General features: G+C 49.1%; 1 protein-coding gene and 1 long non-coding RNA gene across 2 annotated transcripts in view; one reads left to right on the forward strand and one right to left on the reverse strand.

The window, feature by feature from the left end:
• The first annotated feature begins 877 nt into the window (after positions 1 to 877).
• Positions 878 to 3,856, forward strand: POU4F1 (POU class 4 homeobox 1). The gene is made up of 2 exons (XM_083500408.1): positions 878 to 1,384; positions 2,355 to 3,856. Exons 1-2 carry the CDS (start codon positions 1,262 to 1,264, stop codon positions 3,393 to 3,395), a joined length of 1,164 nt encoding a protein of 387 aa, XP_083356534.1. The 5' UTR covers positions 878 to 1,261; the 3' UTR covers positions 3,396 to 3,856.
• Positions 3,857 to 5,876: 2,020 nt separating this feature from the next.
• Positions 5,877 to 16,542, reverse strand: part of LOC310706131 — a 206,782-nt gene continuing 196,116 nt past the window's right edge. Inside the window, exon 3 of the long non-coding RNA XR_014525710.1 lies at positions 5,877 to 6,135. This is a non-coding gene — a long non-coding RNA (uncharacterized lncRNA). The remainder of the gene's footprint in view (positions 6,136 to 16,542) is intronic.

Here is a 16,542-nt window from a genome sequence, read left to right on the forward strand (position 1 = left end):
TACATTCCTACATGAAGTCCCCCTGACCCCATCGGAGAATGAGGGCTCTCCGCCTTACAGTCCCAGCCCAGCTAAACACGTTCGCCGGGAAGCAGACCCCACTGATTTCAACGGAACTTACTTCCAGAATTGCTTGTTTTAGGAAGGGAGGTGGTGGGGACGACGACGGGACAATCGTTTTGTGGGAGGCGATGGAGCCAGTTCGGCTTACCCTTCAAGCGCTTCGTTCCGGGGGGGAGTTGTGGATCGGCTAGGCAGGACGGGCCCAGGGAATAGGACCACCAGGACGACTCGCCTCCAGCAAAAGAGAACTTAAAGAACGCAACCATGCTTTGACCACATTCACACAACCTATTGCTACAACGACACAGTTAATGGCTGGTTTGGCCAACAGCGACCAGGAAACGGACAAATCGCAAACCGAAAACAAAAAAAGCGCAGTTCTGCGAGAAGCCCGCCGCTGCTTTTAAACCAGGAGAGCGAGAAAAGGTATCCAAACGCGCTAACCCAGCGCTCAGCCGCTGCTTTGCATCTCTTCTGGCGCTAGAAAAAGACATGCTTCGTCCTAATGGAGTCTATGGGCGGGCGGGCGGGCGCGCACACACACACAACCGGGCGCGCGCGGCGCCTAGACCCCCCTCCCCCTCCCCCGCACACATCAGCACATCTGTCCGTGTGCCAGCGGCACACGTGTCGGAGCTCCAGGTGTAACAGCAGCTGCCTTGGCCTTTGTCACCGGAGCGGCAGACTCCGGCTCTCTGGTTAGACGTGAGCAGGAAGATGCGACTGCGGGGGCGGGGGGAAGAGGAGGAGGAGGAGAGAAGGAGGGAGGGAGCGAGGGGGGAGCGTGCAGAGGAAGGAGGAGGAGAGAGAGAGCGGGCCAGTCTATCAAAACTGGCGTCGCCAGTTCTCGCGAGAGGGAGAGCCGGTCGGGGAGCCACGGGATGTGGGGCTCAGGTGTAAGGCGAGCGCATCTCCTGCCAGCCTTGGGATAGAGCAGGCAGATAAGTCAGACGGCGAGGCTTGCAGGGAGGCTTGGCGTGCGCGCTCCCGGGGAGCTCCAAGCGCCAGCAGCCTCGGATGCGCCGCCGCCGCCGCCTCGTTGAGCTCCGGCGCTAGGAGAGCTCTTTTCTCCCCGCACGCTTGCGGCGCCTTGGGTGGATTTCGGGGTTGTTGTTTTTCCTTTCTCTCTCTCTCTTTTTCCTCTTCTTCTTCCTCCCTCTTTTCGCTTTTGGTTGTTGTTCCACCGCAAGCCTTCAAGATGATGTCCATGAACAGCAAGCAGCCGCACTTCGCCATGCACCCCACCCTCCCCGAGCACAAGTACCCGTCGCTGCACTCCAGCTCCGAAGCAATAAGGAGAGCGTGTCTTCCAACTCCGCCGGTAAGGGACCCGCCGCCAGCCGGGCTTCCCCGCTCGCCCTCCCGGCGCCTTGACTCCCGCTTCCCCCCTCCCGCTCCGTCCCTCTCTCTCTTGCATGGATCCAGCCGCGTCCCCTCCCTCTCTCCCCTTCTCTGCAGATCCAGGGTTAAAAACGGGGGTTCGCGCGGGTTCCCTCCAGCTCTGCATCACTTTGGCTCCCGGGTCCTAGCTGGAACTCGATCTCCCCGCTCCCCACGAAAGGAATGTGCTTGTGTGTGTGTATGTGTGTGAGAGAGAGACCCGGCGGCCCCAGCCGACAGCGGCTGATCTCCCTTCCGTCCCTTCTCACTCGCTCCGACACTTTCTCTCACTCCTGCATCCGCCGCCCCTGGCACGGCCTCGGATTCCCCCACTCGCCACGCTTCTCCTCGGGCAATTGCATTTAAAGATTAAAAAAACTTATCGGCGTTCCTGTTGCTTAACCTCTCCCCCCCCCCCGCCCCGCCGCCAATTCCCTTCTTCTGATCTTCCCATTCATCTCCCCCCTCCCCACCGCGCCTCCCCCTCATTGCTGTCCCAACATGACCACCCTTCTCTCTCCGCTGCCCCCAATTACATTCCTATGCTCTCCTGTTTCTGCCTTCTGTGCGCCGCCTCTTTCCCCTCTCCTTGCCTTCCTCTTCCGTTCCTCCTTCCCCTCCTTTCTCTCCGACCTGTTCACCCCTCTCCAATACATTTACGAACAACTTTTCCTTTTATCCCATTCCTCCTTTCTTCTGCACCGTTCCATTTTTTTAAATTTCCTCCTTCCTTTATTCCAACCTGACCCTTGCTTCTCGGCCCCCTTTCCCCTGTTTTGGCGCTAATTTTCTCTCTCTCTTTCTCCCCATGGCTTTCCCCCTCCGTCCCTTCCCTTCTCCCCCTCGCTCCCCTTCCCCTTCCCGGCCCCGTTGCCCCCTCTCCGCCTCGTTTCTTCCCCTGTCGCTTGCAGCTGCAGAGCAACATCTTCGCCAGCCTGGACGAGACGCTGCTGGCAAGGGCCGAGGCTTTGGCGGCGGTCGACATCGCCGTGTCGCAGGGCAAGAGCCACCCGTTCAAACCCGACGCCACCTACCACACCATGAACAGCGTGCCGTGCACCTCCACGTCGACGGTGCCCTTGGGTCACCACCACCACCACCACCACCATCACCACCACCAAGCGCTGGAGCCCGGCGACCTGCTCGAGCACATCACTTCCCCCTCGCTAGCGCTCATGACCGGCGGCGGGGGACACGACGGGGCGGGCGGCGGCGGAGGTGGAGGCGGCGGCGGAGGAGGAGGCGGCGGGGGCGGCGGCGGAGGTGGGGGCCTCATCTCCACCTCGGCGCATCCGCACGCGCACATGCACGGCCTGAGCCACTTGGCGCACCCGGCGGCCGCCATGAACATGCCGTCGGGGCTGCCGCACCCGGGGCTGGTGGCGGCGCACCACGGCGGCAGCGCGGCCGGCCAGGCGGCTGCAGCTGCGGCTGCGGCGGTGGGCGCCGCTGGCCTGGCGTCCATCTGCGACTCGGACACGGACCCTCGCGAGCTGGAGGCGTTCGCCGAGCGCTTCAAGCAGCGGCGCATCAAGCTGGGCGTCACGCAAGCCGACGTGGGCTCTGCGCTCGCGAACCTGAAGATCCCGGGCGTGGGCTCTCTGAGCCAAAGCACCATCTGCCGCTTCGAGTCGCTTACGCTGTCTCACAACAACATGATCGCGCTCAAGCCCATCCTGCAGGCCTGGCTGGAGGAGGCCGAGGGCGCGCAGCGCGAGAAAATGAACAAGCCCGAGCTTTTCAACGGGGGCGAGAAGAAGCGCAAGCGGACTTCCATCGCGGCGCCCGAGAAGCGCTCCCTCGAGGCTTACTTCGCCGTGCAGCCGCGGCCTTCGTCCGAGAAGATCGCGGCCATCGCCGAGAAACTGGACCTCAAAAAGAACGTGGTGAGGGTTTGGTTTTGCAACCAGAGACAGAAGCAAAAGAGAATGAAATTCTCCGCCACCTACTGAAAAAAAAATAATTTAAAAAATAAACAAAACACAGACGGACAAAAAGACACACAGACAGACACAGACACACACGCAGAGAGAGAAAGACAGACAAAATAATAACTGGCCGCCTCTCCGATCCCACCCAAGCAAAAAAAATTTAAAAAACAACCTTTGACCTAAGACAAAAGGCCCTCGCAGTCAAAATTCCCCCAGAGAATGGAGAGGGAGGAGGCGCGCTTTTTTTGGGGGGGGCTTCGTTTGTTTTGTAGAAGGGGCGCAAAAGCCAAGGGAGCGTGGAGAGGGGCTGAGTTGGGGGACCCCACGGACTTCTCGTTTGGACTAGAGACTCTTGGGAGGGGGCGACCGCTTGGGGACTGACCGAGGACCAATGGAGGGGGGGCGGGAGGGGGGCACAAATCAAACGAAAAGCGAGTCGCTTCAGAGAAACGCAGCATTCCGAAAATAAGCTCAAACACGTGTGTGCGTCTAAAAGGCCGGGGCGGCGGGGGGGGGGAGAGAGATGGGGGGAGAGATAGTGAGTTCACTTTTTGAGTGTGATCCCTTTGGAAAGAGAAGGCGAATTGCAGCCTAAGCCCATGCACATATAGATGTTCTGCAGACGGACGGGCGCGCCTGCGCGCGCGCAAGAGCCCATCCAGAAGGATTTGTACAAAATCGCTGCTTGGAAGCAGGAGGGCAGAGAGCGCAGAAACCTAAGCTGGGGGGTTGTGGGGGGGTGAAGATGTGCTGCTCATGGCGTGTTTTGTTTTCGTCCTGCATTTTTTCCTTTTCGTTGCCCCCTCCCCCCCGCGTCATTGTCCCTCCTTCCCACAAATGGTTTATTTCATTGAAGCTATTTTTCCTTTTAAAGTTGACCGATGTGGATCGCTCCATGTTCTTGGGATTGCGGGCGACTTGGGGGGGGGGGCGTGGAGGCCTGCGGTTAGGCGTGGAGGAGACGTGGTTAGCAAGGAGAGTCCCGGATTATTGGTGATGTTTGTCGTGAGGAATTTTGCCCAAAGAGCGTCTCTGTTTCAGAAGCTACAAACTCCCTTCCCTACCCTGCGAAAGTTGGGGGGGGGGTCATTAAGTTGTTTTATTTCGTTGTATTCTGTTGGAAACAAGCAGCTTACAAATCAAAAGTCGTGGTCCGTTCGCTTTTATTTATTCCCCCTTCCCTTTCAGGCGCCCGGGTAGCTATGTAGCACAAAACAAAACCGTGTTCCCACGACCTTTCTGGTACCTGGTGTTGGGAAGCGGGTTCGTTTGAATGGACGTTTTAGCATCACCTTAACCCACCGGTCAGTTTAGCTTCCTGCAGGTGCGGAAAGTCCTGCTTTGGGTTTGATGTTTTTTCCTGCAAACCTCCGCGCCCTTCCTTGCACATTTGCAAGTCCAGTGAGATTTACTTCCGAGTTAAGGGTGCAGAGGTTTCCACTGGAAGAGGTTTTTCTTTTTTAACCCAGGAAGAGAACCGAACTCCGATTGTGAAACTCGCCACCGCAAAGTGTCCGGATGGGTGTTTCGATTTTAAGAGGTGAAGGAAAGCGCGCGCGGGGCGTTTGCGTGTTTGGTTTTCCTCTCGATAATAAACGCTAGATAGACAAAATGTTGGGGGACCAAGGAATTTTGCACTGATACGATTTCCCACGTAGGACCAGGAGAGTTCTAGTTTCTGAAGGATCGTGACTTCTTGCCTCTTCTTTTTTTCTCTCCTTTTTGTTGGACAACAACCATCCGTAACCGGAGGGCTGTTAACTTCTGTGAAATGGTAGCCGGGTATACAATGAAGGAAAGGCGCGGGAGGGAGGAAGCAAGAGGGAGCGGCGAGTTCTGAATCTTTTACAGGAAATGCTTTAATCTCCAAAAGAATTTATTTAACATGAAAAAGAGGGGTTTTTTTGGAGGGGAAAATATAATACCTATAAAAAGAAATTTGGGGGTTCAGGGTTGGGTGGGAGGGAGGGAGGGAGGGAAAGAGGGACTGAGATTATGCATGTCATGTCCTGAGAAGGCGCAGAAAGATTCCATGATCAGGTCTTCGGGGGGGTTTGCTTGTTCGTTTGTTTATTTATTTAATTATTTATGCGAGTATTTATGGTTTAATAATTTATATAACGCGTGTCGAAGGCATTTTTTCTTTTTACCCTTCTTTCTTTCTCTTCGTATCATTGTTTGCAGAGCAAACGTCCTATGCATTCGAAACTGAGCACTAAAAAAAAATTAAGAGAAAACTTAGAGCAGTAGTTTCCAGCGATTTCTTTCCTTTCCCGCCCGCCCCCTCCTTTTTATTTTGTGAATGATGGATGTGATTTTCGCACAGTGGACTGCCTGTTTTTTCACCGAACACACACACACACACACAGGGAGATACACACACAAAACACACACACAAACACACACCCCAACACACCGAGTCCTTGTCACGTTACTTGTATTTAGATCTTAACGCAAAAGCAAGCAAACAAACAGCAGCAACAAAAAAATAACTGAGGAAGATGTTTGTAAATATTTTCTTTAATACACAGGGGGAGGGGGGGCAAAATGGCTACGAATTTCAACCACGTGTCACTGAATTATCTACCTGTCCATGTATGTTTGCTGAGCATTCTCCTTGGTTGGATCTTCATGATGTTTTCTTAAGAAAAAAAAAATTATATATATATATATATTCTTTTAATTTCCATCAGAAATATTTCTGTACGCCAAACTCTTCAACAGGGAGATCTGTCCCAGCACACCTACAAATAAAACAAACCTGGAAAAAAACAACAGAAAAGTATTATTATTAATAATTATTACTTATTTTTCTTATGAGGTTTCTCCCCCTCCCTTTTTTTCTTTTCTTTTCCTGAAACACGGCTGCTAAAAAAATAAATAAACTAAACTAAACTAAAACCAAGGCATCAAGCCTTTAGACAAAAACCAAGACAGAAAAGAGTCTACCAAAAATTTTTAACAAATCGAGAGTTGTATTTTTCTGCTAAATTCAGAAATCCTTACTATAAGATAGGTCTTATGTGGAAATGGATACTCTGAATAAAATGAACTATATATTAGCTGCGTGTGTTTCTTGACCTTTGTTCGGTATAAGTGCAGAAAATTGAAGACCAAGTTTGAACGGAGCACGGGGGTGGGACGGGACTTCAAAAGTTATTTTTTGAAACAGTTTGCTCCTCTGAAAAATATCTGTGAGCGAACCTAGCCAGAGTAGCTTCCGGTTTATATGTGCACATATATGTGTACTTAATGATGTAGGAAAAATAATGTTTATTTTCTATTTTCGGTTAATAAATACCATACACGGATCTCTTCCATGTATTCTGAGTAGAGTTGACCGTTGGCCACCGACTTCTTCCAAGTCACCAAATTGACCCCGATCCAGCTAAAGTCCTTCGTGACGACAGCCCGATCCTAAGGCATCTTGACTCGGAAGTAAGCCTCATTTAGTTCACTGGAACTTACTCGCAGGTCAGTAAACGCAGGGCTGCCGTCTAAGGCTGAGCGGCGTTGAAGTCAATGGAATTTACTTCTGAGAAAACTTTCTGTAGTTTCGTGCTGCATGTCACGAATAATTTCAGCTGGTTGAAGTTAACTAAACTACAATATGGTTGTAGTTAACTAAATCCTGCTCACGGTAGACCCATCGAAATTGAATGTAGTCTTGCTCATTAATTCCGTTGGGTCTTCTCTGAGTAGGGCACAACCCCGCTGTTCAGTGAGTATGGTATTTGACTGTATGTGTGCCAGACTACAGGGAGGGGGGAATTTATTTAAAGCTGAGATCTTGCCCTGCCCGTGATTATTTCTCTTTTATCCAAACCCGTGTCTTTTGGGCCGTAAACCTGTGAATCCAGACGCCTGGCTGGTAAAACATACGACAACTTCCGAAAGCTGTGATTTCTTTTTCTTTTTTCAGCAACTCTTGGAGAAGGTGGGAAAGGGTACAAAAGGGTAAATAAAGGTTTGGGTTCCCTCTCACACACAAAAAAAGTAGAATTCTTCCACCGAGAACAGATTTGTTTCTTTTGTTATGAACTCGAAATGTCATCTGATTTTTTAAAATGCATTTGTAAAAAAAACCAAAAACAAAAAAACAAAAAATATTTTATACGTGAGTTCTATCGGATATCATTTTTGGAGAATCAGGAATGACCAAATAAAATTAATATCAAGTCGTGTTTTATTTTTCATTATCTACCTTCGAAGAGAAATATTGCGGTCCAGCACACTGGGCCTTTCAAAATACCAGAAACGTGGTACGTGTTGCTTGAAAGAGACCAACTTAAGGTCAATATATAGCTTTTCTTTTCTTTTTTCATTTTAAAAAAGGAATGTTGAACACAACAGCTTTCGATTGCGAATGATGATAATAGCAATAGAAATAATAACCACGGCAAACACTTGTACTTTGCAAAGTTTTCAGCTTTAATATCGATGGGAAACTGAACAACACAAAAATGAATTGTTTTATGTGTGACAGTTTAAAACATTTAATAACAGTACAGTTGGACTATGGGATTTTAATATGTAGACCTCAAGGAGCAAAGAGCCTTCCAGAGGCAGGAGGTGGCGATGCGGGTTGATCCATTCATTGGGCATCTTCGAGCTAAATTTAAACAGATTACGGATCAATCATGGCTACTAGAAAGTCAGCCCCAGTGTCTTCAATTGGGCTTACTCATAAGTATGTTTCCTACTGCCGCCTTATAGCTCCCTTTATTTCCCTTAAACCACATGCTCGGATTTTATCCCATTGACACCAACCGGACTTCCAAGTACATCGCTTGGAACGGGTTGTGTTCTGCATATTTCTTTTAACCGACCCTGGGATTGAAAACAAGGCATGTTATGAGCACAAAGTGAGTTGTTTTCACTGGAAGTTACATCCGAAAAACGCCTCCTAAGATTTTCCGGTAGTATTTTTAAGGCTGCCGTCCTATGCACACTTCCTTGGGAGTAAGCCGGATTGAACGCAGCAGGGCTTGCTTCTGAGGAGATAAGGTTAGGACGGCGCTGTAAGTCCCATTTCACTTAATGAAACTTGCTTCCCGAGAAAACACGCACAGGATCGCGCCCTAAGGCTGCAGTCCTTAAACACAAATCATATAGGACTAGGAAATGAACTTCCTTTTGAGTAAATATGATTAGGACTGATGTCAAAACTTAGCCTGCAAGCCTGAACCCACTTACTTGGAGCAAGCCCCATTGGATTAAATAGGATTTACTTCTGAGGAGGCATGTTCAGGATTGCTCAGCACGTCATTGAAATGATTTTTTTAAAAAATGTATGTGTTGGAGGGAGGGCAGAAATGAGCATTTGCAAGGCTGATTGCGTTCAGTTGCCCTGAATATATTGTTTAAGGCAAAAGTTATCCTTCTCCCCGAAGCAATCTCTCGGTTTTTAAACTAATTCACGCGCGCACTTCAAGCCTTGCCGTTTCTCCCTCGTCTAACCCAGACACGTGGAATTTCTACTTAACACTTGTTCTGAAATTGCTTTCAACTTAAATTAGACCGTCATCAATGAATAATAGACAGAGGCAACTAAGGGCTCGTATTGATCCTTTCCCACCCCCTGCTCTCTCCCCTCCCCTTGTGATATTAAACCTAATCCAGTGCCTAGCTCAACAAGTCAAAGATTCCCCCACAAGGAGCAAGAAAGTTTCCTTCAGCCGAGGATTTCCCCCCGTCTCTGCCCTTCCCCAAAGATAATTATTTTCTCTGATCGCGACAAAAGGAGACTTGTCGGTGCTCCTGTTCTTCTGACTGCCCCCAGACGATTTTTGGTCCCTCTGGTTATTTAAATTTCAAGTTTCCCCTTCTCCCAATCCATTATTGGTTTTTGTTTTGGTTAGACTTGCTGCTTCCTTCTTTCTTTCTTCCTCCCTCCCTCCCTCCTTCCTTCCTTCCTTCCTTCCCTCCTTCCTTTCCCCCCCCCCCCAATGTGGGGAATCCTAATTGATTAATATTATCCCCCCTTCCAATCATCAACAAACATCCCACGACGCCTGGGAACCTGCTCCCACCTGCGAGACAAGCCTCTGCTGAGCGTTAATTGATGTGTGATTTAAAGGTTGATAAAATATTAGCGCTTTGCCACCGCCTAGGCCCGGACGCGGGCGAGTTTTGGGCGCTCAGCCAGAAGGGAGAGGCCGGAGCGGCTCCGCGGAGCCCAGCGCGCGCGCGCGCGCGGGCGCCCTCCTCCAGAATTGCTGCAAACACAATTACACAGCCGCCCTCTGCATAATTCATGGGCTGAGATTTGGAAAATTAATAAAATGAATTATAACAAGAGGCTAATTAAAAACTTTAGTAATTGTTGTCGAGGCGGCTTGATGGGAGGCGTGTTGCACAAGGCCCTTTTGCCTCTCCACAAAATCTCCTCCTTCTTCTTGGAAAGGACTAAGCTGGAGGAAGCAGCCTTGGTTAGCGAACCGCGTTTGGAGGCTGACACGAGACTACCCGTGGTCGTGATGAATGTACAGATTTGGCTCCTTGTGGAATAAAGGGCTGCAGTAGAGTTTCTGATAAAGCCTAAGCAGAATTTAGAAGATCCCGGTTTCTTGGTCTTCCAAAGTGGCCTTTCTTCCTCTCTCCTCTTTTCTTACGCCACATCCACGCCCTACCGACCATTATGCATGGCCTGAAGTAGGCTGTTGCCTCTTCCTCCCTGGGTGCTCGCCGAGCCGTAGGCTAAGGAGGCTTCCTCTTTGGACGAGGCGCAAAGGACGTCAAGGAAAGGCTCTGGCGCCCGCACAGCCCACGCTGCGCAAAGCACCCCGACGTAGATCAGTTGGATCAACGCAGAGATCAGCACCCTTGACATTTGGACAGCGGGCGGGGAGAGTAAATGGGTTGGTGGAAAACGAGACTCATCTTTAAAAAACAACAACAACAAACCCGGCGAGGTTAAGGAGTTTCCATCAAAGGAGATCTAGTAGGTCTACGCCAACCAGACGCCTTGGATTCCCCCTCCCCGCCCCCCACATCAGCAGGCAGGCTTAATTTCATTCTCTTTCCCGCTCCTTCACTCTGCATACAAACACAGATCTCCAAGCACAGTTCAGGCTTTGGAATCCAGACAGAGAAACAGTTAACGGAGACAGATCTACCTACCTACCTACCTACCTACCTACCTACCTACCTACCCACACACACACACAGAGGGGGGGGCGCTTCTCGGGCTCTGATAAAAAACAACAAGCCAACGACCCCTTTTGCGTGTGTCGAGATAAGCATGAAAAACCAACGGACCAAAAAATCCAGCAACGACCTAGACTTCAGCCTTGATCTAATACTCCGCTGAGTTTCTCCTCCTCCTCCTCCTCCTCCTCCTCCTCCTCCTCCTCCTCCTCCTCCTCCTCCCCCTCCTCCTCTTCTTCTTCTTCTTCTTCTTCTTCTTCTTCTTCTTCTTCTTCTTCTTCTTCTTCTTCTTCTTCTTCTTCTTCTTCTTCTTCTTCTTCTGTAGACGGGCAGGTCAAGCTACCTAGAAAGCATCTCACTGCCTCTCTCCCTTGAAGCTTGCCAAAGTCACTCGCCAGGCTTCCGAAGATGGACACTAGGGGAACAGGCCCACTGAAGCAGATTTTCTCACGGGGGTGGTGGAAGAAAGGGAGGGAGGGAGCCATAATCCATACATTTCCTGGCACCCCGGGACTTACTAGCCTCCTGCTGTCCACTGAGTCAATATGCCTTTATTGACATTTACAGGGCTGGGGGGGGGGTCCACTCTGCCGGAGAGCTCCGAAGGACCGAGCTTGTCCGAAATGAAATCTACATAAGCAGAATAAGGACGACCCATTGTGATGCGTGTTTATCTAGGGGGGCTGCGTGCCAAAGTAATGGGGCAGGAATAGAGAAGCAACTTGTGAGTGTGATGGTTCAGAACAGGGACAAGGACTCCAACTCCCATCAGCCCACCAGCCATCATGGCTAATCGCCAGGGATGATGGGAGTTGTAGTCTAATAAATATGGAGAGGGCACAGATTCCCTACCCCTGATTCACAAAGAAATGTTTCCTTGGGACCACTCCATAAGGAGCTGAGAAAATAGTCCTATTCCTGTTTACTCAGAAGTAAGCCCTAGTGTTTTCAGTGGACCTTACTCCCTGGTAAGCGTTGCTTAAGATTACAACCCACTATTAGTTATAATGCCCTGGGTTTCAACCTATGAATGCCCCTGTTCTAAAAGGGGAGGGGAGGTGGGGTAGGAATAACACCCTCTGACAGGAGAGAGCTCTCCTTTCTGAACCCCACAACATGTGGCCACGACTTGGGCTTATTATTTGGTGGCCAAAGGAATTGCACTCTGCACATGCCCCAGTGAACGCTAGCACTGAGTCACATATCCCAGGTACTACCTTTGAATTGAAAAGAGGTTATCGTGAGCCCTGGCAGAAATTGAGCCAGGATGAATTTGTTAGTCTGGGAAGTGAAACATCCCAAATGAATCCATCTACACTTCTCTATTTAGGCTTAAGTTTGCTGGTCCAAAGGTCCCCCCCCCCAACCTTTTCTTCCACAATGGGCTCAGTCAAGCAGAAGTACTTTATTGATCACAAAATGGGCACTGGGAAAACAGTTCACTCCTATACAGGTCTACTAAAAATATATACCCCATTGGAGTTCAGGTCAATATGTATAGGGTGGATCGCAGCCTAAGTTTCTCTGTTAAACACTTCCCTCTCCTTCTAGTACAATGAGATAATGAATGTGCTTACTGTTTTCCAATTTAAGCCAATGAGACATAAAAGCGCTTCACTTTGATCAGGTTGGGGCCCAATAATCACAAACTACCACTGAAGGTAGGATTGCAAACAAGCCAGCTTGTTCTGATTCTGTTGCATAAATCAAACACACACAATAACACAGTAGGCCACACTTTCCCAACTTGGTGCCATCCATATGTTTTGGACCGCAACTCCTGTCAGCCCCAGACAAGTGGCTTATACGACCCCCAAAAATAGATTTAGAATTGAAGAATCTGATTCATACTCTCCAAGGCAGGGAATGCCAATCTGTGGTCTTCCAGATGTTGTTGGACTCCCAACTCCCTATCTGCCTCATCCACTATGTTTAGTCATCATCAATGTGTGGGGATATCTACAATGCAGTCAAACCAACAATGCATGTTTGCTAGATAGGCACATGATATGAGCTGGAGCTCAGAGTCCTGTACATTTCCTAGAGAGGACTCTGAGAGACACTCCCACAGTGCCCTGTTAGGGGGAGGGACTATGCATACATAAAATCTCCTCACCAGGCTGAGCACTTCCTCTCTTTGCTCTTTGAACTTCATTTCAGCATTGCAGAACAATGTCTGAGCTCCATTGCTCAGGCTCCATTTGAAACTAGACTAAAAAATGACTTTGTAGCCTGATTACCATTTTAGGCCTGCATGAATAAAGCTGCTGTATCTGTTACTCTTCAACAAGTACTCTGAGTGAGTAAATGCCATTTTTGCTTTTTACAAGACTCTTTGTGTGGTTATCATTTTAATGTCAGAAAAGGGGAAATACCAGGAGAATTCAGTCTGCATTAAAGCATCCTAGATTACTTAAACGAAAAGGCTAAAACTAGCCTATCAAAGCTTCCTTATTTTAAGCTGCAAAGGGATGTACTCTGCTGAACTCACAAACAGGAGGAAGGAAGGATAATATCTAATACAGAGATCCTCTCCTAATTTCTATACACATCCTGACATAATTCAGTCCTACAACCATCTGAACCAATCCTTATAAGAAGAAGCTAAACAGTCTTCTTATAAGTAAATATACTTATTTACTCACCCAGTTTCACAGTGGCAGTCTTGAGGCAGGTTTACAATGTAGTTGCAGACATCTATTGTAGTTTATGTTAAAATGGAGTCGGAACTGTGGCTACTTGTAGCTGAGCCATGAGAGAGCAGAGAAGAAGGGCAAAAGAGGGCAGGGAGCAGCTAATATAGACTGGCCCTGCTTACCTGTCTGAACACAGTGGGCGTGGCTCTCACAGGGAGGATTTCCTGTAGACCCTGTGAGATCCAACTTCCTCTCTGTGTGCCTTTCTAGCAGACAGTATTGTTGGTTTGGCTGCACTGTAAGCATCCCACAAATTATGTATGTAGGGTTTGTGGTGGGAAGCCAGTATAGGGTATGTAAGGATGGGTAAACAAATGAACAAACGCAGCACTTTTCAGTGACGCTAGATCCCATACCCAACCATGAGTTAGCCATAGAGGTCCATCAATCAAGTGATGAGGGACTGAGTGAAATCAGGTGCGTACCAGCATGCCGTTTGTGGACCTTTAAGGGCTGAACCACACATTCATGCTCATGGCTTTATGAGGAATGTGTGGCCTTCCATAGGTGATAGGACTCTTGTCACCCACAGCCGGCATGGCCAATGGATAAATTAGACTCTATCAGCTGGAGGGCCATAGCTTCCACCATCTCTAATATAAAGACATTGGCAAGTGAAGGTTTCCAGATGTTGATGAGCCATCACATGTGAAGACGCCCACAGATAAAGCATTCGTGCCATGCCAGGTGCAATGTTTTGCAAGTAAGCAGGGTCCAGACATTCATGCTTTGGCCCTGTATACATGAAGGAGCATCTCCACCCCCATTGTTCAGCCTGGACACTGAGGTCCAGCTCTGAGGGCCTTCTGGTGGTTCCTTCACTGCAAAAAGAGAGGTAACAGGGAACCAGGCAGAGGGCCTTCTCCATAGTGGTGCCTGCCCTGTGGAACACCCTCCCATCAGATGTCAAGGAAATAAACAACTATCTGACTTTTGGAAGACACTGAAAGCAGCCCTGTTCAGGGAAGCTTTTAATGTTAGATGTTTTATTGTGTTTTGAATATTCTGTTGGGAGCCACCCAGAGTGGCTGGGGAAACCCAGCCAGATGGGTGGGGTATAAATAATAAATCGTTGTTGTTGTTCCTCAAATTTTGAGTGAATAGAGAGGGTGAATGAAAATGCCAGCAAAAAACCCAAAACAAACCCAGAAAAATCACCTTATGATAGGGGAAGGGGTAGGATAAGGGAGAGAAATTCCTTGTTGTAAAAGTAAGCACATGAATGATGGGAGATTTAAAAAGAAATTCAAGCTCTGCTTTGTGATTTGGCATGTTCTTTGAAATTGACCTCACGTAGTCAGGAAAATATATCTGAGCAAAAGCAATTGAGGTTCCATCCACCACTAGGATCCTGTTCTTAAGGGACTCCAAATCAGTGGTGTAATTGGGGTGAGGGATTCCTATTTGAAAGCAGAGAGAAAACAGGGCATGTTGCTGGGAGGCTTAGTTAGGGCAGCAGGCCACAAACCAGCCTAACACAGTACACCACATTCAGCCACTGAATATACCACAAAACAATGGAGAGCAATGCATTTCCAAGGAGAGGCGGGGCTTTATCCCCAATGTTAGGTGCCAAAAATAACCCAGTCCTTTTTCTGGGCACCTGTGACACATTGTTTTTGCATTTCATTCTTGGATGCTTCCTGCTTTGAGTCTTTTAGGTTTCAAAAGAAGGAGAGAGAGAGAGAATGCGGAGATTGGATAAGCTATTTATTGGGGGGGTTGCCTCTGGTGTTGTGGTGACGCAAAAGATGATGATGATGATGGATGCATTTGCAAAGGGCAGGAAGAGCGTGAGATTTCAGAAACTGTCCCATGCAAGGTTCCCTAGGGTGTCGTCCCCCCCCCCACTTAATTAGGCAATTGCCTCTGGGGCGGGATGGTGTGGCGGAACTGGGAGCCTGCTCCGAAATCAAACACTACTCCGAATTTAGCAAGGCAAATTTTATGGGGAAGCTAATTAGCCCCTCCCCCTCATCCATCCATCCATTCATTCATTCCAGTCTAACATCTGTAAACTTGTGTACACGCGTACACACACCCCGCCCCAGTAGAACAGAACACAGCCAAAGCGTCGACAGCATCCAGCCGCTGTTAACTACTTTTTTCCTTGCACAAGACCCTTCCTGCGTCTCTCTCCCTCCCCCCCCCCGCCTTCTCTCTTCTTCTCTTCTTCTTTCGTTCTCCTCGCCGAAGTGTGTTGACAATAAACATTTAATGAAGGCAGAGACGCGGATGTCTCCAGACAGTGTCAGAATACTTTAAACAGACCATTAGCATGGAGTTTCCTGACTTCAAACACGGCGCGCGCCAGACCCTAACATTATAAAAATACGAAGTATGAAACAAATAACCTGTTTATACAGATAGTTGCAGCTGTTTGCGCCGCTCCTGACATCCTCCTGGCGACCCCCACCCGCCGCCCCCGGATCCAATCCTTCCTGCTGTATTTAGCAACAGAAACTTAACTCATTTCAGATTACTCGTGGTTAACGGAGAGAGGGAGAGAGAGAGAGGGAGGAAGGGAAAAATGTTAAATACAGTTAATGCAATATTAATCGCCCTTTGGTGATATAAAAAGCAATATTTTCAGGCGGCTATTGAGTTTTTCCGAGAGGCGAGAGCCGGGGAAAACAGTCGCGCAGCAGCGGAAGAGGGCAGAGAGGGAGAGAAGCAAAGAGGTCGGTATTTATGGCTTTTGTTTGCCTTTTTGGCTGCCGAAGAAAGCAAGGAGGACCCCCAAAGGGGAGGCGGGAGGACGTTGGGGGGGGGGCACGTTCAGCGAGTGGCTCGGAGATCTACGGCTGGGAGCAGCAGCTGGGGCGGCTTTCGGTGGGGCTCGGCAGCAGCCCGTCCTTTGGAGCAAATCCGAATAACTAATAATGATTTATGTTAATTCCACGCGGGCAGCGGCTGGAGAAAGAGGGGAGCGGGCTGGGGGGGGGTAGGGGGTGGTAAAGCCAAGGCAAGCTGGCTTGGGAACTAGCACGGTCAGGACAAGCCAGCGGTGGCTTCCAAGAGAATGAGGATTGAATCCGGGGCGAGTTGGTGGGGCGCCTGTTTCACTCCGCTTGCTGATTCCCTAAAAACGATGCCCTCTCCAAGGAATCAAGGAGGCTTACGGACTTCAGTGGGCACTTTGGCTGGAGGTGGGAGATTTGGGCCAGCCATGCAGCGACGCCGTTCGTTTGTTTGGTTTTTTTAAGCCTGCTTTGAGAAAAATGGCACACGATTAACAAGGGTTTATTTTATTGCTTATTTTTTTCTCTCTAAAAACCAGGTTTGTTTTTTGTTTGGTTTTTTTTTAAAAAAAAACACCAACC

This window comes from Podarcis liolepis (assembly GCF_965112155.1).
Source record: "Podarcis liolepis genome assembly, chromosome: 4".
Lineage (NCBI taxonomy): Eukaryota > Metazoa > Chordata > Lepidosauria > Squamata > Lacertidae > Podarcis > Podarcis liolepis.